Source organism: Oncorhynchus clarkii, chromosome 28, assembly GCF_045791955.1.
Source record: "Oncorhynchus clarkii lewisi isolate Uvic-CL-2024 chromosome 28, UVic_Ocla_1.0, whole genome shotgun sequence".
NCBI classification, from domain to species: Eukaryota; Metazoa; Chordata; class Actinopteri; order Salmoniformes; family Salmonidae; genus Oncorhynchus; species Oncorhynchus clarkii.
In genome coordinates, this window is record NC_092174.1 from 47052052 (window position 1) to 47072738 (window position 20687).

The 20687-nt window shown below is 47.6% G+C and overlaps 1 protein-coding gene across 1 annotated transcript in view; it reads right to left on the reverse strand.

Annotated features, from left to right (window-relative positions):
* The window catches only part of LOC139387576 (piezo-type mechanosensitive ion channel component 2), a 291891-nt gene that overhangs the window by 241097 nt on the left and 30107 nt on the right, over window positions 1–20687 (reverse strand). The window contains exon 3 of the mRNA XM_071133907.1: window positions 9509–9634. Coding sequence (XP_070990008.1) covers window positions 9509–9634 — 126 coding nt within the window. The remainder of the gene's footprint in view (window positions 1–9508; window positions 9635–20687) is intronic.

Genomic DNA, 20687 nt, shown 5'->3' on the forward strand with positions numbered 1-20687 from the left:
CTTTACCCGGTCAGACTACTTTACCCTGTCAGACTACTTTACCCTGTCAGACTACTGGCTTTACCCGGTCAGACTACTTGACACTGTCAGACTACTGGCTTTTCCCTGTCACAGTACTGGCTTGACCCTTTCAGACTACTGGCTTGACCCTGTCAGACTACTGGCTTTACCCTGTCACACTACTGGCTTTACCCTGTCAGACTACTGGCTTTACCCGGTCAGACTACTTTACCCTGTCAGACTACTTGACCCTGTCAGACTACTGGCTTGACCCTGTCAGACTACTGGCTTGACCCTGTCAGACTACTGGCTTTACCCTGTCAGACTACTTTACCCTGTCAGACTACTGGCTTTACCCTGTCAGACTACTTTACCCTGTCAGACTACTGGCTTGACACTGTCAGACTACTGGCTTTACCCTGTCAGACTACTGGCTTTACCCTGTCAGACTACTGGCTTTAAACTGTCAGACTACTTTACCCTGTCAGACTACTGGCTTGACTGTCAGACTACTGGCTTTACCCTGTCAGACTACTGGCTTGACCCGGTCAGACTACTTTACCCTGTCAGACTACTGGCTTTACCCGGTCAGACTACTTTACCCTGTCAGACTACTGGCTTTACCCTGTCAGACTACTTTACCCTGTCAGACTACTTTACCAGGTCAGACTACTGGCTTTACCCGGTCAGACTACTTTACCCTGTCAGACTACTGGCTTTACCCGGTCAGACTACTTGACACTGTCAGACTACTGGCTTTACCCTGTCACAGTACTGGCTTTACCCTGTCAGACTACTTTACCCTGTCAGACTACTTTACCCTGTCAGACTACTGGCTTTACCCTGTCACAGTACTGGCTTTACCCTGTCAGACTACTTTACCCTGTCAGACTACTTTACCCTGTCAGACTACTTTACCCTGTCAGACTACTGGCTTTACACTGTCAGACTACTTGACCCTGTCAGACTACTGCTGTAGACAGTTTCATTGCATTCTTCTCTCTCCCTTGATCCTGATAGTCTAGTGCTGCATGTTTTTCCACTGGCCCCATTTAAACGCTGTCACATTTACAGTGCGACTATAATATATTGATAAATAATATTACGTATTAATAATATCATGACTCTCTATCTGCCCAGGGAGGGAGGTGTCAAATTTAGCAGGAGGGCCTTGGTGGTGGTGGTGAATGTATATGTGGCTGGGGACGAGCTCTGTATTTAAACCTCAGACCATCCAGAACAGGAGGAGGAACAGGAGGAACAGGAGGAGGAGCAGGAGGTGGAGGAGGAAAAGGAGGAGGAGCAGGTGGAGGAGCAGGAGGAGGAGCAGGAGGAGAAGGAGCAGGAGGATGAACGGGAGGAGGAGGAGCAGGAGGAGAAGGAGGAGGAGGAGTAGGAAAAGGAGGAGGAGCAGGAGGAGGAGCAGGGGTAGGAACAGGAGGAGGAGGAGCAGGAGGAGGTACAGGAGGAGGAGCAGGAAAAGGAGCAGGTGAAGGAGGAGGAGGAAAAGGAGGAGGTACAGGGGCAGGAGGAGGAGGAGCAAGAGGAGGAACAGGAGGAGAAGGAGGAGGAGGAGGAGGAACAGGAGAAGGAGGAGGAAAAGGAAGAGGAGCGGGAAAGGAGGAGGAACAGGAGGATGAGCAGGAGAAGGAGGAGGAAAAGTAGGAGCAGGAGGAGCAGGAGGAGGAGCAGGAGGAGGAACAGGAGGACAAGGAGGAGGAGGAGGAGCCAAAGGAGGAGGAGGAGCAGGAGGACGAGGAACAGGAGGAGCAGGAGGAAGAGGAACAGGAGGAGGAGCAGGAGAAGGAGGAGGAGGAACAGGAGGAGGAGGAGCAGGAGGAAAAGGAGGAGGAGCAGGAGGAGGAGGAGGAAAAGGAGGAGGAGCAGGAGGAGGAGGAGCAGGAGGAGGACATGGGGTAGGAACAGGAGGAGGAGGAGCAGGAGGAGGTACAGGAGGAGCAGGAGAAGGAGAAAGGAGGAGGAGCAGGAGGAGGAACAGGAGGAGGAGGAGCAGGAGGAAAAGGAGGAGGAGCAGGAGGAGGAGGAGGAAAAGGAGGAGGAGCAGGAGGAGGAGGAGCAGGAGGAGGACATGGGGTAGGAACAGGAGGAGGAGGAGCAGGAGGAGGTACAGGAGGAGCAGGAGAAGGAGAAAGGAGGAGGAGCAGGAGGAGGAGGAGCAGGAGCAGGAGGAGGAGGTGCAGGAGGAGTAAAAGGAGGAGGAGCAGGAGAAGGAGCAGGAGGAGAAGCAGGAGGAGGAGCAGGAGGAGGTACGGGAGGAGGAGCAGGAGGAGGAACAGGGGGACAAGGAGGACGAGGAGGAACAGGAGGAGGAGGAGGAGCAGAAGAAGGAACAGGAGGAGCAGGAGGAAGAGGAACAGGAGGAGGAGCAGGAGGAGGTACAGGAGGAGGAGCAGGAGAAGGAACAGGAGGAGGAGCAGGAACAGGAGGAGGAGCAGGAGGAGGAGGAGGAACAGGAGGAGGTACAGGAGGAGCGGGAGGAGGAGGAGCAAGAGGAGGAGGAGGAGGAACAGGAGGAGGAGGAGGTGCAGGAGGAGTAAAAGGAGGAGGAGCAGGAGAAGGAGCAGGAGGAGAAGCAGGAGGAGGAGCAGGAGGAGGTACGGGAGGAGGAGCAGGAGGAGGAACAGGAGGACAAGGAGGACGAGGAGGAACAGAAGGAGGAGCAGGAGGAGGAGGAGGAGGAGCAGGAGTAGGAACAGGAGGAGCAGGAGGAAGAGGAACAGGAGGAGGAGGAGGAAGAGAAGGTACAGGAGGAGGAGCAGGAGAAGGAACAAGAGGAGGGGCAGGAACAGGAGGAGGAGCAGGAGGAGGAGGAGAAACAGGAGGAGGAGAAGGTACAGGAGGAGGAGCAGGAGGAGGTACAGGAGGAGCGGGAGGAGGAGGAACAAGAGGAGGAGGAGGAGGAGGAGGAACAGGAGGAGGAGCTGGAGGAGCAGGAGGAGGAGGAGGAGCAGGGGGAGGAACAGGAGGAGGAGGAGGAGCAGGAGGAGGTACAGGAGGAGCAGGAGGAGGAGCAGGAGGAGGAGCAGGAGGAGGTACAGGAGGAGGTACAGGAGGAGTAGGAGGAGGAGGAACAGGAGAAGGAGGAGAAGGAGGATGGGGGAGGAGCGAGACAAGCAGGTCTGCTCCTGTCTGCTCCTGTCTATTCATCTCCGTTATCCCTGCTCTGCTCTGTAGCAGCTGTCTGTCACCATGTTAGCTTAGTGAGGTAGCCCATTCATACATGTCAGGTTCTGACCCTAATGGCTTATTTGGCTCTGGCCAATGAAGAAGCACAGGAAACGATGTACACTATCCTGAGATAAGATCAGAACTGTTTCAGAATGAGGGAAAGCTTCTTGTCCATATCCCCGTGGTCTAGCCAAAAGGAAAGAGGTGTAGCGATGTTAGATCTGGATAGATGAATAAAAATTGATATTTGTTTTGACGGGCATTAGTAACGTACAGTACTAAGGAAATACCAACATCTTCCCCTATTATTTGGAAGAGTCGAGTCCTGTATCTGAACTGAGACCTGTAATTCAGAACCAGCTATGCAGTGACGCGTCATGTGTACATCCGCGACCTACAGAAGAAATAACAAAGTCTCCTACGTAATTATATCATTTTATAATTCCATTGTACAGTAAAAACATTTTTTTTTAAGTTGATCTGACTTTAAATTTATCTCGGCAATCTGGAACTAAAATCTTGCGGACATTTGGTCCGAATAAACAAAAAACAACAACGTTCTGTTCAGATGTTAAAAGTCTTTCAGTCTAAAAAGAAGAAAAAAAAGGATATATGGCTTCCTTCCTTCCTTCCTTCCTTCCTTCCTTCCTTCCTTCCTTCCTTCCTTCCTTCCTTCCTGCTATTCAACGTGTTAAATAAATAAAACCTCTAGACATTTATGCTGCAACGCAGAGCAATAAAGAAATGCACAGTTTCATATAGGTATTTCTGTTTAATGTTACGGGGTAATTATAAAGAGAAAAAAAAAAAGTTTCTAATTGCCCACCTCCCCCTTCAATTCTTTCCCTCCCTTCACACCCATTGATTTCCTACCTTAAAGCTAATGTTGGCAGTTGGCGGCAGCTGCTAGTAGCTACCAACGCATACTGCCTACTGTGCTTGTACAGTGTTGCCCAAGGCGGTATGGTCATTATAGCCATCGGAGGAAGGAAAATTGAAATGGAAAATTTATTTAGCTCCTGTTAAAGCGTGAGAGGCCATTAGAACAAGGGGGGGGGGGGGGGGGGGGGGGTCAGGGTTCTGCCTTGTCTAGACGCAGTGGAGTTTCACAACTGATAGGAAGTCTATTGAGTGTTCCAGATGTTCAGTGAAGTCCACAACTCCCAACACCTCCACTAAATTAATCCCTCACGTTGTTTTCCTGTTTCAGCCTGTAAAAGTTGTTCCCTTCGCTTTATTTTCCCTACGCGATGTGAGTTTTACATTACTAAACATCTCTGCCTCATCATCTCAACAACAAGAACAAAAAAGACATTGAATATCCCTTTGAGCATGATGAAGTTATTAATGACACTTTGGATGGTGTATCAATACACCCAGTCATTACAAAGATACAGGAGTCCTTCCTAACTCAGTTGCCGGAGCGGAAGGAAACCTCTCAGGGATTTCACGGTAAATGCCAATGGTGACTTTAAAACAGTTACAGAGTTTACAAGCATTTCGCTACCCCTGCAATAACATCTGCTAAACACGTGTATGTGACCAATAAAATTTGATTTGGCTGTGATAGGAGAAAGCTGAGGATGGATCAACAACATTGTAGTTACTCCACAACACTAACCTAAATGACAAGAGTGAAAAGAAGAAAGTCTGTACAGAAAGAAAAGTATTCCAAAACATGCATCCTGTTTGCAACCAAGGTACTAAAGTAATACTGCAAAAAAATGTGTCCAAGCAATTCACTTTTTGTCCCGAATGCAACTTGTTGTTTGGGGCAAATCCAATACAACACATTACTGAGTACCACTCTCCATATGTTCAAGCATAGTAGTGGCTGCGTCATGTTATGGGTGTGCTTGTAATCGTTAAGAACTGGGGAGTTTTTCAGGATAAATAAGAAATGGGATGGAGTTAAGCACAGACAAAATTCTAGAGGAATACCTGGTTCAGTCTGCTTTCCACATGACACTGGGTCATGAATTCACCTTTCAGTAGGACAATAACCTAAAACACAAGGCCAAATCTACACTGGAGTTGCTTACCAAGAAGACAGAGAATATTCCTGAGTGGCTGAGGTACAGTTTTGACTTAAATCTGCTTGACAATCTATGGCAAGACCTGAAAATGGTTGTCTAGCAATGATGAACAACCAATTTGGCAGAGCTTGAAGAATGTTGAATTCCCCCCTTCTGACACCCAGGTGGCGACACGCATCTCTATGTGCCCGGGAGATATCTCAACTTGGATGTCGGCCAACCACCTCAAGCTCAACCTGGACAAGACGGAGCTGCTCTTCCTCCCGGGGAAGGCCTGCCCCGCTTAAAGACCTCATCACTGTTGACAACTCCACAGTGTCGCCCTCCCAGAGTGCAAAGAACCTTGGTGTGACCCTGGACAACACCCTGTCGTTCTCTGCAAACACCGTTCCTGCAGGTTCACGCTCTACAACATCCGTAGAGTACGGCCCTACCTCACACAGGAAGCAGCGCAGGTCCTAATCCAGGCACTTGTCATCTCCCGTCTGTTGGCTGGGCTCTGCGCTTCTGCCATCAAACCCCTTCAACTAATCCAGAACACTGCAGCCCGCCTGGTGTTCAAACCTTCCCAAGTTCTCTCATGTCACCCCGCCCCTCCTCACACTCCACTGGCCTCCAGTTGAGGCTCGCATCCACGTTGCTTACCTTTGGAGCAGCAAGAGGAACTGTCCCTCCCTACTTTCAGGCTATGCTCAAACCCTACACCCCAACCCGATCACTCCATTCTGCTACCTCAGATCTCTTGGCCTGTTGTTGTCCCTCCTAGCTATCTTATTAAGATGAATACATTAACTTTAAGTCGCTCTGGATAAAAGTGTCTGCTAAATTACAAAAATGTTTTTAAAAAATATGTAAATGTTGAACAATCCTGGTGTGGAAAGCTCTTAAGAGACGTACCCAAAAAGACTCACAGCTGTAATCAATGCCAAATGTGATTCAAACATGTATAGACTAACGGGGTTGAAACCAAGATATATGAGTGTTTTATTTTTTCATAAATTTTTCTTACACTTTTACAGAGTATTTTGGGTAGATCGTTGACGAAAAATACAATACATGGGTTCAGTAAGTCTATGTGAGAACATGTTAGTGGGTTCAGTAAGGATATTTGAGAACATGTTAGTGGGTTCAGTAAGTCTATGTGAGAACATATTAGTGGGTTCAGTAAGTCTATGTGAGAACATGTTAGTGGGTTCAGTAAGTCTATGTTGGAAAATGTTAGTGGGTTCAGTAAGTCTATGTGAGAACATGTTAGTGGGTTCAGTAAGTCTATGTGAGAACCTGTTAGTGGGTTCAGTAAGTCTATGTGAGAACCTGTTAGTGGGTTCAGTAAGGCTATGTTGGAACATGTTAGTGGGTTCAGTAAGTCTATGTGAGAACATGTTAGTGGGTTCAGTAAGGCTATGTTGGAACATGTTAGTGGGTTCAGTAAGGCTATGTGAGAACATGTTAGTGGGTTCAGTAAGGCTATGTTGGAACATGTTAGTGGGTTCAGTAAGGCTATGTGAGAACATGTTAGTGGGTTCAGTAAGTCTATGTGAGAACATGTTAGTGGGTTCAGTAAGGCTATGTTGGAACATGTTAGTGGGTTCAGTAAGTCTATGTGAGAACATGTTAGTGGGTTCAGTAAGTCTATGTGAGAACATGTTAGTGGGCTCAGTAAGTCTATGTTGGAACATGTTAGTGGGTTCAGTAAGGCTATGTTGGAACATGTTAGTGGGTTCAGTAAGGCTATGTGAGAACATGTTAGTGGGTTCAGTAAGTCTATGTGAGAACATGTTAGTGGGTTCAGTAAGGCTATGTTGGAACATGTTAGTGGGTTCAGTAAGTCTATGTGAGAACATGTTAGTGGGTTAAGTAAGTCTATGTGAGAACATGTTAGTGGGTTCAGTAAGTCTATGTTGGAACATGTTAGTGGGTTCAGTAAGTCTATGTGAGAACATGTTAGTGGGTTCAGTAAGTCTATGTTGGAACATGTTAGTGGGTTCAGTAAGTCTATGTTGGAACATGTTAGTGGGTTCAGTAGGTCTATGTTGGAACATGTTAGTGGGTTCAGTAAGTCTATGTGAGAACATGTTAGTCGGTTCAGTAAGTCTATGTTGGAACATGTTAGTGGGTTCAGTAAGTCTATGTGAGAACATGTTAGTGAGTTCAGTAAGGCTATGTGAGAACATGTTAGTCGGGTCAGTAAGGCTATGTTGGAACATGTTAGTGGGTTCAGTAAGTCTATGTTGGAACATGTTAGTCGGTTCAGTAAGTCTATGTTGGAACATGTTAGTGGGTTCAGTAAGTCTATGTTGGAACATGTTAGTGGGTTCAGTAAGTCTATGTTGGAACATGTTAGTGGGTTCAGTAAGTCTATGTTGGAACATGTTAGTGGGTTCAGTAAGGCTATGTGAGAACATGTTAGTGAGTTCAGTAAGGCTATGTCATCTCCTAAAAGTGGTGCATCTCCTAACTTAGCCCCTAGACACAAAAAGTTGAACATCTCCTAACTTAGCCCCAGACACCAAAAGTGGTACATCTCCTAACTTAGCCCCTAGACACAAAAAGTTGAACATCTCCTAACTTAGCCCCCAGACACCAAAGTGGTACATCTCCTAACTTAGCCCCTAGACACAAAAAGTTGAACATCTTTTAACTTAGTCCCCAGACACCAAAGTGGTACATGTACTGACTGAGCGGGGTGTGGAAACTAACCTAACCCTCAGGTGAGAGAGAGAGCTGAACTACACCTGTACTGGCGTCATCAACAACCCCTCTTTCAACACTGAGGGTCAAAGTTCAAGCACACATACAGTACACACCTACTTATTCCAGGGTATTCACTAGAATAATAGCGAAGACATCAAACCTATAAAATAACACACATGAAATCATGTAGTAACAAAAAAATTGTTAATCAAAATAGATTTTAGATTTTAGATTCTTCAAAGTAGCCACTCTTTGACTTGATGACAGCTTTTCACACTCTTGGCATTCTCTCAACCAGCATCACATGGAATGCTTTTCCACCTATGCTGAGCACTGCTTTTCCTTCCTTCACTCAACTCATCCCAAATCATCTCAATTGGGTTGTGGTCGGTGATTGTGGAGGCCAGGTCATCTGATGCAGCACTCCATCACTCTCCTTCTTGGTCAAATAGCCCTGACACAGACTGGAGGTGAGATGGGTCATTGTCCTGTTGAAAAACAAATGATAGTCCCACTCAGCGCAAACCAGATGGGATGGTGTATCGCTGCAGAATGCTATGGTAGCCATACTGGTTAAGTGTTCCTTGAATTCTAAACAAATCACTGACAGTGTCACCAGCAAAAAAAAAAAAAAACACACCGTCACACCTCCTCCTCCATGCTTCACGGTGGGAACCACACATGCGGAAATAATCCGTTCACCTACTCTGCATCTCACAAAGACACGGCGGTTGGAACCAAAAATCTCAATGTGGACTCACCAGACCAAAGGACAGATTTCCTATGCTTATTTCAAGCCAGTTTCATCATTGCTCTTGATGGTTTTTGCGACTGCACTTGAAAAAACTTTCAAAGTTCTTGACATTTTCCGGATTGACTGACCTTCATGTCTTAAGTAATAATGGACTGTCATTTGTCTTTGCTTATTTGAGCTGTTCTTGCCATAATATGGACATGCTCTTTTAACAAATAGGGCTATCTTCTGTATACCACCCCTAACTTGTCACAACACAAATGATTTGCTCAAACACATTAAGAAGGTAAGACATTACACAAATTAACAAGGCACACCTGTTAATTGAAACGCATTCCAGGTGACTACCTCATGAAGCTGGTTGAGAGAATGCCAAGAGTGTGCAAAGCTGTCACCAAGGCAAAGGGTGGCTACTTTGAAGAATCTAAAACATAAAATATATTTTGATTTGTTTAACATTTTTCTGGTTACTACATGATTCCATATGTGTTATTTCATTAGTTTTGATGTCTTCACTATTATTCTACAATGTGGAAAATAGTAAAATTAAAGAAAAACCCTTGAATGAGTAGGTGTGTCCAAACTTTTGACTGGTACCGTACATGTAACGAATGGAACAGGAACATGATCTGTACTCAAAGTTAAAGCGGGGGTCAACAGAGTTAGAGTTAAGTCAGGGTACAGACTCAGTAGCGGAGGTCAACAGAGTTAGAGTTAAGTCAGGGTACAGACTCAGTAGCGGAGGTCAACAGAGTTAGAGTTAAGTCAGGGTACAGACTCAGTAGCGGAGGTCAACAGAGTTAGAGTTAAGTCAGGGTACAGACTCAGTACTCACAGTTGAAGGCGCGGTCTATGTTGTTCCCGGCCAGTAGACTGTTGACAGTGATCTGATAGATAATGTGGAAGAGCAGGAAGCTGAGACTGCTGAAGCACAGGGACATGAGCAGGCGCCCCGTGTGGCCTGGAGGACAAATAACAACAAGGAACTTTAATTTCTTACATTTATTGCACAGCAAGGGCCTCAGAACTGAACACTAAAGCACTTTCTCCCCCTTCCCTGCCAAACTCCCTCCAGCCTATGCTTATTTCAACCCAATTGAGGGGAAGTCAATGAGTATACACATTTGGAAGAAGGGGGATGAAGTTAATTAGTCTACATTGGGAAATTTTAAAATGCATTCACTAGTGCCTCTGGAACACAGAGACAGAGAGAGCGCCAGAGAGAGAGAGAGAGAGAGAGAGAGAGAGAGAGAGAGAGCAAGAGACAGAGAGAGAGAGAGCGAGAGAGAGCAAGAGACACAGAGAGAGAGAGAGAGAGAGAGAGAGAGAGAGAGAGAGCAAGAGACACAGAAAGAGAGAGAGAAAGAGAGAGAGGGAGAAAGAGAGAGAGGGGGAGAGAGAGAGAGAGAGAAAGAGAGAGAGAGGGAGAGGGAGAGAGAGAGAGGGAGAGAGAGGGAGAGAGAGAGAGAGAGCAAGAGACACAGAGAGAGAGAGGGAAAGAGAGAGAGAGAGAGAGGGAGAGAGAGAGAGAGAGAGAGAGAGAGAGAGAAGCTCCACAGCTGCTCCACACATGAGCCAGGTTTTATTACACACCTACAGGTATTTGGGATAAGTGTTGTTAATAGCTGTTATGGTGATAATAGAATACAGTAGGATGAACAGACCTCCCGTCACACAGAGGAAGTGAACATTCTCATCCTCAGGGGTCAAAAACGTTATTAAAATAATACCACCACCATTTTGACATTGATGTTGCAGTGAAGTGTAACCGAGGTGATTCAGCAAACCATGCTGGCATTGTGAGTAACCTTTCCTGTAGACTTGTGATAGAATTCCTCAGTTCATGCATTTACTATAGTTTAGAGGGCACAGTATTGAGGCAGGGGATATGAACATGGGTTTATTCGCTTCGAGGCAAGCAACACTGAAGCATGCATGAGAGCACCAGCTGTTCCGGACGACTGTGTGATCACGCTCTCTGTAGCCGATGTGAGCAAGACCTTTAAACAGGTCAACATTCAAGTGTCTTCACTGACATTTTCAACCTCTCCCTGACTGAGTCTGTGATACCTACATGTTTCAAGCAGTCCACTATTGTCCCTGTGCCCAAGGAAGTGAAGGTAACCTGCCTAAATGATTATTGCCCCCATAGCACTCACGTCTGTAGCCATGAAGTGCTTTGAAAGGCTGGTCATGGCTCACATCAACGCCATTATCCCAGAAACCCTAGACCCACTCCAATTCGCTTACCGCTCCAACAGATCCACAGATGATGCAATCTCAATTGCACTCCACACTGCCCTTTTCCACCTGGACAAATGGAACACCTATGTGAGAATGCTATTCATTGACTACAGCTCAGCGTTCAACACCATAGTGCCCTCAAAGCTCATCACTAAGCTAAGGACCCTGGGACTAAACACCTCCCTCTGCAACTGTACTTCCTGATGGGCCGTCCCCAGATGGTAATGGTAGGCAACAACATCTGCCACGCTGATCATCAACATGGGGGCCCCTCAGGGGTGCGTGCTCAGTCCCCTCCTTTACTCCGTTCACCAACGACTGCGTGGCCACACACAACTACAACACCATCATTAAGTTTGCTGGCGGTGGTAGGCCTGATCACTGACAACGGTGAGACAACCTACAACCAGTTTGTCTAGCCCAGTTGATTTGTAGGGATTCAGATGTTTTAGCTCTTTCAGAACATCAGCTGTCTGGATTTGGGTGAAGGAGAAGCTGGGGTGGGGCAAGTTGCTGCAGGGGGTGCTGAGATGTTGGCCGGGGTAGGGGTAGCCAGGGTGAAAGGGTGAAAGCATGACCATCCGTAGAAAAATGCTTATTGAAATTATCAATTATTGTGGATTTATCTGTGGTGACAGTGTTTCCTAGCCTCAGTGCAGTGGGTAGCTGGGAGGAGGTGCTCTTGTTCTCCATGGACTTTACAGTGTCCCAGAACGTTTTGGAATTAGTGCTACAGGAAACAAATTTATGTTTGAAAAAGCTAGTCTTTGCTTTCCTAACTGACTGTGTATATTGGTTCCTGACTTCCCTGAAAAGTTGCACATCGCGGGGGCTATTTGATGCTAATGCAGAATGCCACAGGATGTTTTTGTGCTGGTCAAGGGCAGTCAAGTCTGACTGTGGACCCATTACGCATGCAGGCAATGAGGCAGTGATCGCTGAGATCCCGGTTGAAAACAGCAGAGGTGTATTTAGGGGGCAAGTTGATCAGGATGATATCTAAGAGGGTGCCCATGGTTACGGATTTAGGGATGTACCTGGTAGGTTCCTTGATGATTTGTGTGAGATTGAGGGCAGCTAGCTTAGACTTTAGGACGACTGGGGTGTTAAGCATGTCCCAGTTTAGGTCACCTAACAGTATGAACTCTGAAGATAGATGGGGGGCGATCAATTCACATATGGTGTCCAGGGCACAGATGGGGGCTGAAGGGGGTTTATGGCAAGCTCGAATTGTTTGTATACTAGGCGGTGTCCGACGGTACTGGAGCTCCAAGTCTAGGGCCAAGCCATAAGACTGCAGAACAATTAATCAAATGGCCACCTGGACTATTTGCATTGACTCCCCCCCCCCCCCCCCCCCCCCCCCCCCTTTGTTTTTACACTGCTGCTACTCGCTGTTTATTATCTATGCATAGTCACTTTACCCCTACTTAAATGTACAAATTCCCTTGACTAACCTGTACCCCCGCACATTGACTCGGTACCAGTACCCCCTGTATATAGCCTCCACATTGACTCGGTACCAGTCCCCTTTATATAGCCTCCACATTGACTCTGTACCGTAACACCCTGTATGTAGCCTCCACATTGACTCGGTACCAGTCCCCTTTATATAGCCTCCACATTGACTCTGTACCATAACACCCTGTATATAGCCTCCACATTGACTCGGTACCAGTCCCCTTTATATAGCCTCCACATTGACTCTGTACCGTAACACCCTGTATATAGCCTCCACATTGACTCGGTACTGTAACACCCTGTATATAGCCTCCACATTGACTCTGTACCAGTACCCCCTGTATATAGCCTCCACATTGACTCTGTACCGTAACACCCTGTATATAGCCTCCACCTTGACTCTGTACCGGTACACCCTGTATATAGCCTCCACATTGACTCTGTACCGTAACACCCTGTATATAGCCTCCACCTTGACTCTGTACCAGTACCCCCTGTATATAGCCTCCACATTGACTCTGTACCGTAACACCCTGTATATAGCCTCCACCTTGACTCTGTACTGGTACCCCCTGTATATAGCCTCCACATTGACTCTGTACCGTAACACCCTGTATATAGCCTCCACATTGACTCTGTACCGTAACACCCTGTATATAACCTCCACCTTGACTCTGTACTGGTACCGCCTGTATATAGCCTCCACATTGACTCTGTACCGTAACACCCTGTATATAGCCTCCACATAGACTCTGTACCAGTACCCCCTGTATATAGCCTCCACATTGACTCTGTACCGTAACACTCTGTATATAGCCTCCACCTTGACTCTGTACTGGTACACCCTGTATATAGCCTCCACATTGACTCTGTACCAGTATCCCCTGTATATAGCCTCCACATTGACTCTGTATCGTAACACCCTGTATATAGCCTCCACATTGACTCTTTACCGGTACCCCCAGTATATAGCCTCCACATTGACTCTGTACCGTAACACCCTGTATATAGCCTCCACATTGACTCTGTAACGGTACCCCCAGTATATAGCCTCCACATTGACTCTGTACCATAACACCCTGTATATAGCCTCCACATTGACTCTGTACCAGTACCCCCTGTATATAGCCTCCACATTGACTCTGTACCGTAACACCCTGTATATAGCCTCCACATTGACTCTGTACCGTAACACCCTGTATATAGCCTCCACATTGACTCTGTACCGTAACACCCTGTATATAGCCTCCACATTATTATTTTTTTACATTTTATTTTCATAAAAACTGCATTGTTGGTTAAGGGCTTGTAAGTAAGCATTTCACAGTCATGTTTACACCTGTGTTAGTCAGCAAATGTGACAAATAAAATTTGAATTGTACAACAACAACAAAAAGTGTCCAGCCCACTTATCGGAACAGACTTCCTGACAGTAACAAGAGCAGCCACAGTCTCAAACGGTTCCTCTTCTGCCATTAAATATAATGTACCTTACTGGGAACACTTTGGCCTTTACTACGTTACGGCACCATACCCATATCGCTGGTCTGTGTGTGTGTGTGTGTGTGTGTGTGTGTGTGTGTGTGTGTGTGTGTGTGTGTGTGTGTGTGTGTGTGTGTGTGTGTGTGTGTGTGTGAGAGAGTGTGTGTGTGTGTGTGTGTGTGGCACTACCACTGAGCAGCAACAGTGGACCATCATAAACTGCTAAATACTGCCTACCAACAACATCTCTCCTAGCCAGCCTTATCAAACACTACCTACCAACATCTCTCCTAGCCAGCCTTATCAAACACTACCTACCAACATCTCTCCTAGCCAGCCTTATCAAACACTACCTACCAACATCTCTCCTAGCCAGCCTTATCAAACACTACCTACCAACATCTCTCCTAGCCAGCCTTATCAAATACTACCTACCAACATATCTACTAGCCAGCATTATCAAACACTACCTACCAAAAATATCTAAAAGCCAGCATTATCAAACACTACCTACCAACAACATCTCTCCTAGCCAGCATTATCAAATACTACCTACCAACATCTCTCCAAGGGTTTTTCTTTATTTTTACTATTTTCTACATTGTAGTATAACAGTGAAGACATCAAAACTGATGAAATAACAGATATGGAATCATGTAGTAACCAGAAAAGTGTTAAACAAATCTAAATATATTTTACATTTGAGATTCTTCAAAGTAGCCACCCTTTGCCTTGATGACTGCTTTGCACACTCTTAGCATTCTCTCAACCAGCTTCATGAGGTCGTCACCTGGAATGCATTTCAGTTAACAGGTGTGCCTTGTTAATTTGAATTTATTTCCTTCTTAATGCGTTTGAGCAAATCATTTGTGTTGTGACAAGTTAGGGGTGGTATACAGAAGATAGCCCTATTTGTTAAAAGAGCATGTCCATATTATGGCAAGAACAGCTCAAATAAGCAAAGACAAATGACAGTCCATTATTACTTAAGACATGAAGGTCAGTCAATCCGGAAAATGTCAAGAACTTTGAAAAGTTTCTTCAAGTGCAGTCGCAAAAACCATCAAGCACTATGATGAAACTGGCTCTCATCAACTGGCTCTCTCGCTGCAGAGGATAAGTTCATTAGAGTTACCAGCACCACAGAAACTGCAGCCCAAATAAATGCTTCACAGAGTTCAAGTAACAGACACATCTCAATATCAACTGTTCAGAGGAGACTGCGTGAATCAGGCCTTCATGGTGTAATTGCTTCAGATGGGATGGTGTATCGCTGCAGAATGCTGTGGTAGCCATGCTGTTTAAGTGTGCCTTGAATTCTAAATAAATCACCAACAGTGTCACCAGCAAAGCACACCGGAGGTGTGTTGGGTCATTGTCCTATTTGCCCAAAGAACCTCATCTCAAAAACGGAATGGATTCAGCAGAGGCGCCTAACCCAGCAAGAGGAGCGTATGGAGGAAATCTGACATCTTCCCCGCCAGCCTATCCCTACTCCTCCGATGCCAGGTATCGTAACCCGGCAAGAGGAGCGTATGGAGGAAATCTGACATCTTCTCCGCCAGCCTATCCCTACTCCTCCGATGCCAGGTATCGTAACCCAGCAAGAGGAGCGTATGGAGGAAATCTGACATCTTCTCCGCCAGCCTATCCCTACTCCTCCGATGCCAGGTATCATAACCCGGCAAGAGGAGCGTATGGAAGAAATCTGACATCTTCCCCGCCAACCTATCCCTACTCCTCCGATGCCAGGTATCGTAACCCAGCAAGAGGAGCGTATGGAAGAAATCTGACATCTTCCCCGCCAGCCTATCCCTACTCCTCCGATGCCAGGTATCGTAACCCGGCAAGAGGAGCGTATGGAGGAAATCTGACATCTTCTCCGCCAGCCTATCCCTACTCCTCCGATGCCAGGTATCGTAACCCAGCAAGAGGAGCGTATGGAAGAAATCTGACATCTTCCCCGCCAGCCTATCCCTACTCCTCCGATGCCAGGTATCGTAACCCATAGCCCTCCTTCATTCATATCCATGTCCGGAAAATATGATGGTTCACCTGGGAAATGTCAGGGATTTCTGATGCAATGCAGCAAATACATTGAGCACAACCCCACTAACTTCGCCACCGACAAGAGCAGGGTGGATTTTGTTGTGTCTCTACTCACAGGCCAAGCCCTGGATTGGGCCACCGCCATATGGACTGCCTACAGCACAGAACTCGGATCCGAGACCCATTTCCACACCCTCTTCAAAGATGTATTCGATCACTCTCCCTCTGGTCGTCCTATAGGAGACCTCCTCATAGAACTTCAACAAGGACACAATTCAGCCGCCGACTATGCCCTCGCGGTCCGCACCGTGGCTGCAGGGAGTGGATGGAATGAGCCTGCTTTACTAACCATCTACCGAAGAGGGCTCAACAGGGAAGTTCAGGCAGAGCTGGCCTGTAGACCTTCAGGATTTAAATCAATACATTTATATGTCCATCTCCGCCGACCGCCGAAGAACTCTGCCACCCAGGAACCCGAAAACTTTTTTCCCCATGATTCCGTCACCCTGTCCGAGTCTTCCAGAGCCCATGCAGTTGGGTCCCTCTCCCATGTATCGAACATCAAAGGCAGATCCAAGAAGGGCTCTGCCTAAACCGTGGAGGGAAAGATCATCTACTCAGCCATTGCCCTGTTCGCCCCCCATAGAGAGATGAGAAGGGTCCCCCCGCTGCCATGCAGGTAGGGGTGTCCTTATTTCTAAATATCTCCCAGAATAAATTATCCATCCCAGTATTGATAGCCGTGAAGGGGGTTACCAAGTACGTAGAAGGCTTGATAGATTCGGGAGCAGCAGGTCATTTCATCGATCACCAGCGAGTACAAAAGCTTGACATTGATCAAACACCTGTCACCCCTCCCTTAAGGATTAACACCCTGGACGGGCAGCCATTGGACACAGGCTTCATTACGCACCTGAGCACAGAGCGTCACCCTCCAGACCGGAGTCTTCCACACCGAAACCATTCAACTCATGGAACTCTCATCCCCCAAACAGCCACTCACCCTCGGACACCCCTGGCTTTGTCGTCACGACCCTGCCATCTCGTGGCGACAAGGTGAACTACTGTCCTGGTCTTTTACCTGCTTCACCAGTTGTCTCAGCCTACCATTGCAGTGCCACCCACCATACCATCTGAGTACGCCCAGTACAGCAATGTCTTCAGACAAATCAAGGCCTCCACATTGCCCAGGAGACTGTGCTATTGACCTACTCCCTGGAATGTCCCCACCGAAGAGCCATGTTTACCCCACCTATCTATCCAGGAAAATGAGGCAATGGAGAACTACATTGATGAAACACTCAAACGGTTTAATTCATCCTTCTTCCCCGGCTGCGTCAAGCTTCTTCTTCGTTGGAAAAAAAAGGACGGTGGTCTCCGTCCATGTATTGATTACCGTTCCCTGAATGACATCACGGTCAAGAACTGTTTCCCTCTTCCTCTGATACCCAGCGACCCTTGAACAAGTGGGCCAACATCTATACAAAACTCAAACTGCGAAGTGCCAGGATACGATCAACCCCTTTCTCATCATCTACATTGATGACATCCTGATTTACTCCCTGAAGGAACACATACAGCATGTGCAAAAGGTTCTTCAAAGGCTCCTTGACCATAACCTTCTATGTGAAGACCGAAAAGAGCACCTTCCATGTAACCTCGGTAAAGTTCCTCGGTTTCGTACTGACACCTGGAGGAGTCAGCATGGATGAGAACAAAGTCACTGTCGTCAGTAACTGGCCCAAACCCACCACCGTTAAGGAACTCCAACGTTTCATTGGGTTCTCCAACTACTATCGCCGGTTCATTCAGGATCTTCAGTTCTACTGCCGCCCCGCTCACTGCCCTTACCAGACAAAAGACCTGGACCCTTCAATGGACTGATACCACCCTGACTGCTTTCAACAACTTGAAACGCCTCTTCACCTCAGCTCCCGTCCTTCGCCAACCTGATCCGACCCTTCCTTTCATCCTGGAGGTGGATTCCTCCGAAGTAGGAGTAGGAGACGTACTCTCTCAGCGTGTGGGAACACCTCCAAAATCACAACCCCGTGCCTTCTTCTCCAGGAAGTTATCCTCCGCTGAGATGAATTACGATGTGGGGAACCGAACTCCTCGCCATCCAGCTGGCCCTCGGAGTGGGTTGGCGGGGGCACAACATCCCTTTCTTGTCCTAACAGATCATCGTAATCTGGAATAAATTAAGATTAAACTCCAGACAAGCCCGCTGGGCTCTCTTCACATGCTTCCATTTTCATGTTACTTACATCCCTGGAAAGAAAAACGTAAAAGCTGATGCTCTCTCTCACCAGTTTGACCTTCCGACCAGTAAGGCTTTCTCCTATAGAGCTCCATTTTTATGGAACTGAAGACTCCTCTCTTCAGTGGGTCATATGATTGAGTGTAGTCTGGCCCAGGAGTGGGAAGGTGAACGGAAAGGCTCTGGAGCAACGAACCGCCCTTGCTGTCTCTGCCTGGCCGGTTTCCCTCTTTCCACTCGGATTCTCTGCCTCTAACCCTATTACAGGGGCTGAGTCACTGGCTTACTGGGGCTCTCTCATGCCGTCCCTGGAAGGGGTGCGTCACCTGAGTGGGTTGATTCACTGATGTGGTCATCCTGTCTGGGTTGGCGGCCCCCCTTGGGTTGTGCCATGGCAGAGATCTTTGTGGGCTATACTCTGCCTTGTCTCAGGATGGTAAGTTGGTGGTTGAAGATATCCCTCAAGTGGTGTGGGGGCTGTGCTTTGGCAAAGTGGGTGGGGTTATATCCTTCCTGTTTGGCCCTGTCCGGGGGTGTCCTCGGATGGGGCCACAGTGTCTCCTGACCCCTCCCGTCTCAGCCTCCAGTATTTATGCTGCAGTAGTTTGTGTCGGGGGGCTAGGGTCAGTTTGTTATATCTGGAGTACTTCTCCTGTCCTATTCGGTGTCCTGTGTGAATCTAAGTGTGCGTTCTCTAATTCTCTCCTTCTCTCTTTCTTTCTCTCTCTCGGAGGACCTGAGCCCTAGGACCATGCCCCAGGACTACCTGACATGATGACTCCTTGCTGTCCCCAGTCCACCTGACCGTGCTGCTGCTCCAGTTTCAACTGTTCTGCCTTATTATTATTCGACCATGCTGGTCATTTATGAACATTTGAACATCTTGGCCATGTTCTGTTATAATCTCCACCCGGCACAGCCAGAAGGGGACTGGCCACCCCACATAGCCTGGTTCCTCTCTAGGTTTCTTCCTAGGTTTTGGCCTTTCTATGGAGTTTTTCCTAGCCACCGTGCTTCTACACCTGCATTGCTTGCTGTTTGGGGTTTAGGCTGGGTTTCTGTACAGCTCTTTGAGATATCAGCTGATGTACGAAGGGCTATATAAATACATTTGATTTGATTTGATTTGATTTGATTAACTCAGACCCTACACCCATTCTTCCTTCCTCTTACTTTATGGGACCGGTACAGTGGGAGGTTCACTCTGCCATAGAAGAAGTCCTAACCTATGACCCGGCTTCTCCTGAGACACCAGCTGGGAGGAGTTACATACCAGCAGCTGTTATACCCCAGACTGATGCAATGATGTCACACGTCCTTGGGGTCAGGACATCCGGGCATTACACGAACCACCGAACTTCTAGCCTGTAAGTTCAGGTGGTCCTCACTGGCATCCAACGCAAGGGATTACGTACTCTCCTGTTCAGTCTGCGCCCGAACCAAAAGCCCTCGCAATCTCCCTTCCAGGAAAACTTCAACCTTTGCCAATTCCTCACAGACTGTGATCCCACATAGCTGTTGACTTCATCACAGACCATCCTGAAACCTCTGGTTTCGACCTTCCACCACCCTTGTCATAGTAGCCCATTTTTCAAAAATGTGTTGTCTGGTTCCTCTTCCTCATTTACGTAACGCCATGGAATTGGCAGAGTGTATGTTCCATCAGGTGTTCCGTCAGTAGGGCATTCTGGAAGACATCGTCTCTGACCACGGGCCCCAGTTTGTCTCCCGGATGTGGCAAGCCTTCTGTGACCGACTGGGGGTTGCCCTCAGCCTCTCCTCTGGGTACCATCCCCAGACCAACGGGCAAACGGAACACCTGAAATAGGGAAGTACCTCCTCCAACAATGTTCTGCCTCTCCACATGACTGGAGTCGGTATATGGCCTGGGCCGAATACTCTCAGAACTCACTCATGCATTCATCCCTCCGCCTTACTTGTTTCCCTGGAAGGCAGAGCCAGGTACTGTTCCAGCTGTCGATGACTGGGTTCAGCGTAGTGAGCGGGTATGGGAGAGACCTCTCACCGGCATCTGCAGGAAGCCTCTAATACCCAGAAACGCTTTGCCGACAGACAGCGCCGACCTACGCCACTGTTTCACCCCGGACAGCGTGTGGCTCTCTACCAGAGACATCCGCCTCCCCTGCAAAAAGCTCTGTCCTCGCTTCATTGGTCCCTTCAAGATAACCCATCGCATCAACCCTGTCACCTACCGCCTCCAGTTACCCCGTCGGTATAAAATCTCCTCGTCCTTCCATGCGTCTCTTTTAAAACCAGTCCTCTTCATCCTCCAGTCCTCTTCATCCTCCAGTCCTCTTCATCCTCCAGTCTCAACCCGCAGTGCGCCCCCACCATTGGAATTCGGAGGGGAACCTGCCTACGCCATTCAGGCCATCCTTGATTCTAAATGCCTGAGGTCGCATCCACTATCCAGTGGACTGGGAAGGTTATGGGCCTGAAGACCGGTCCTGGGTCCCCGACTAGGACATTCTCGATCCAGAGATGATTCAGGCATTCC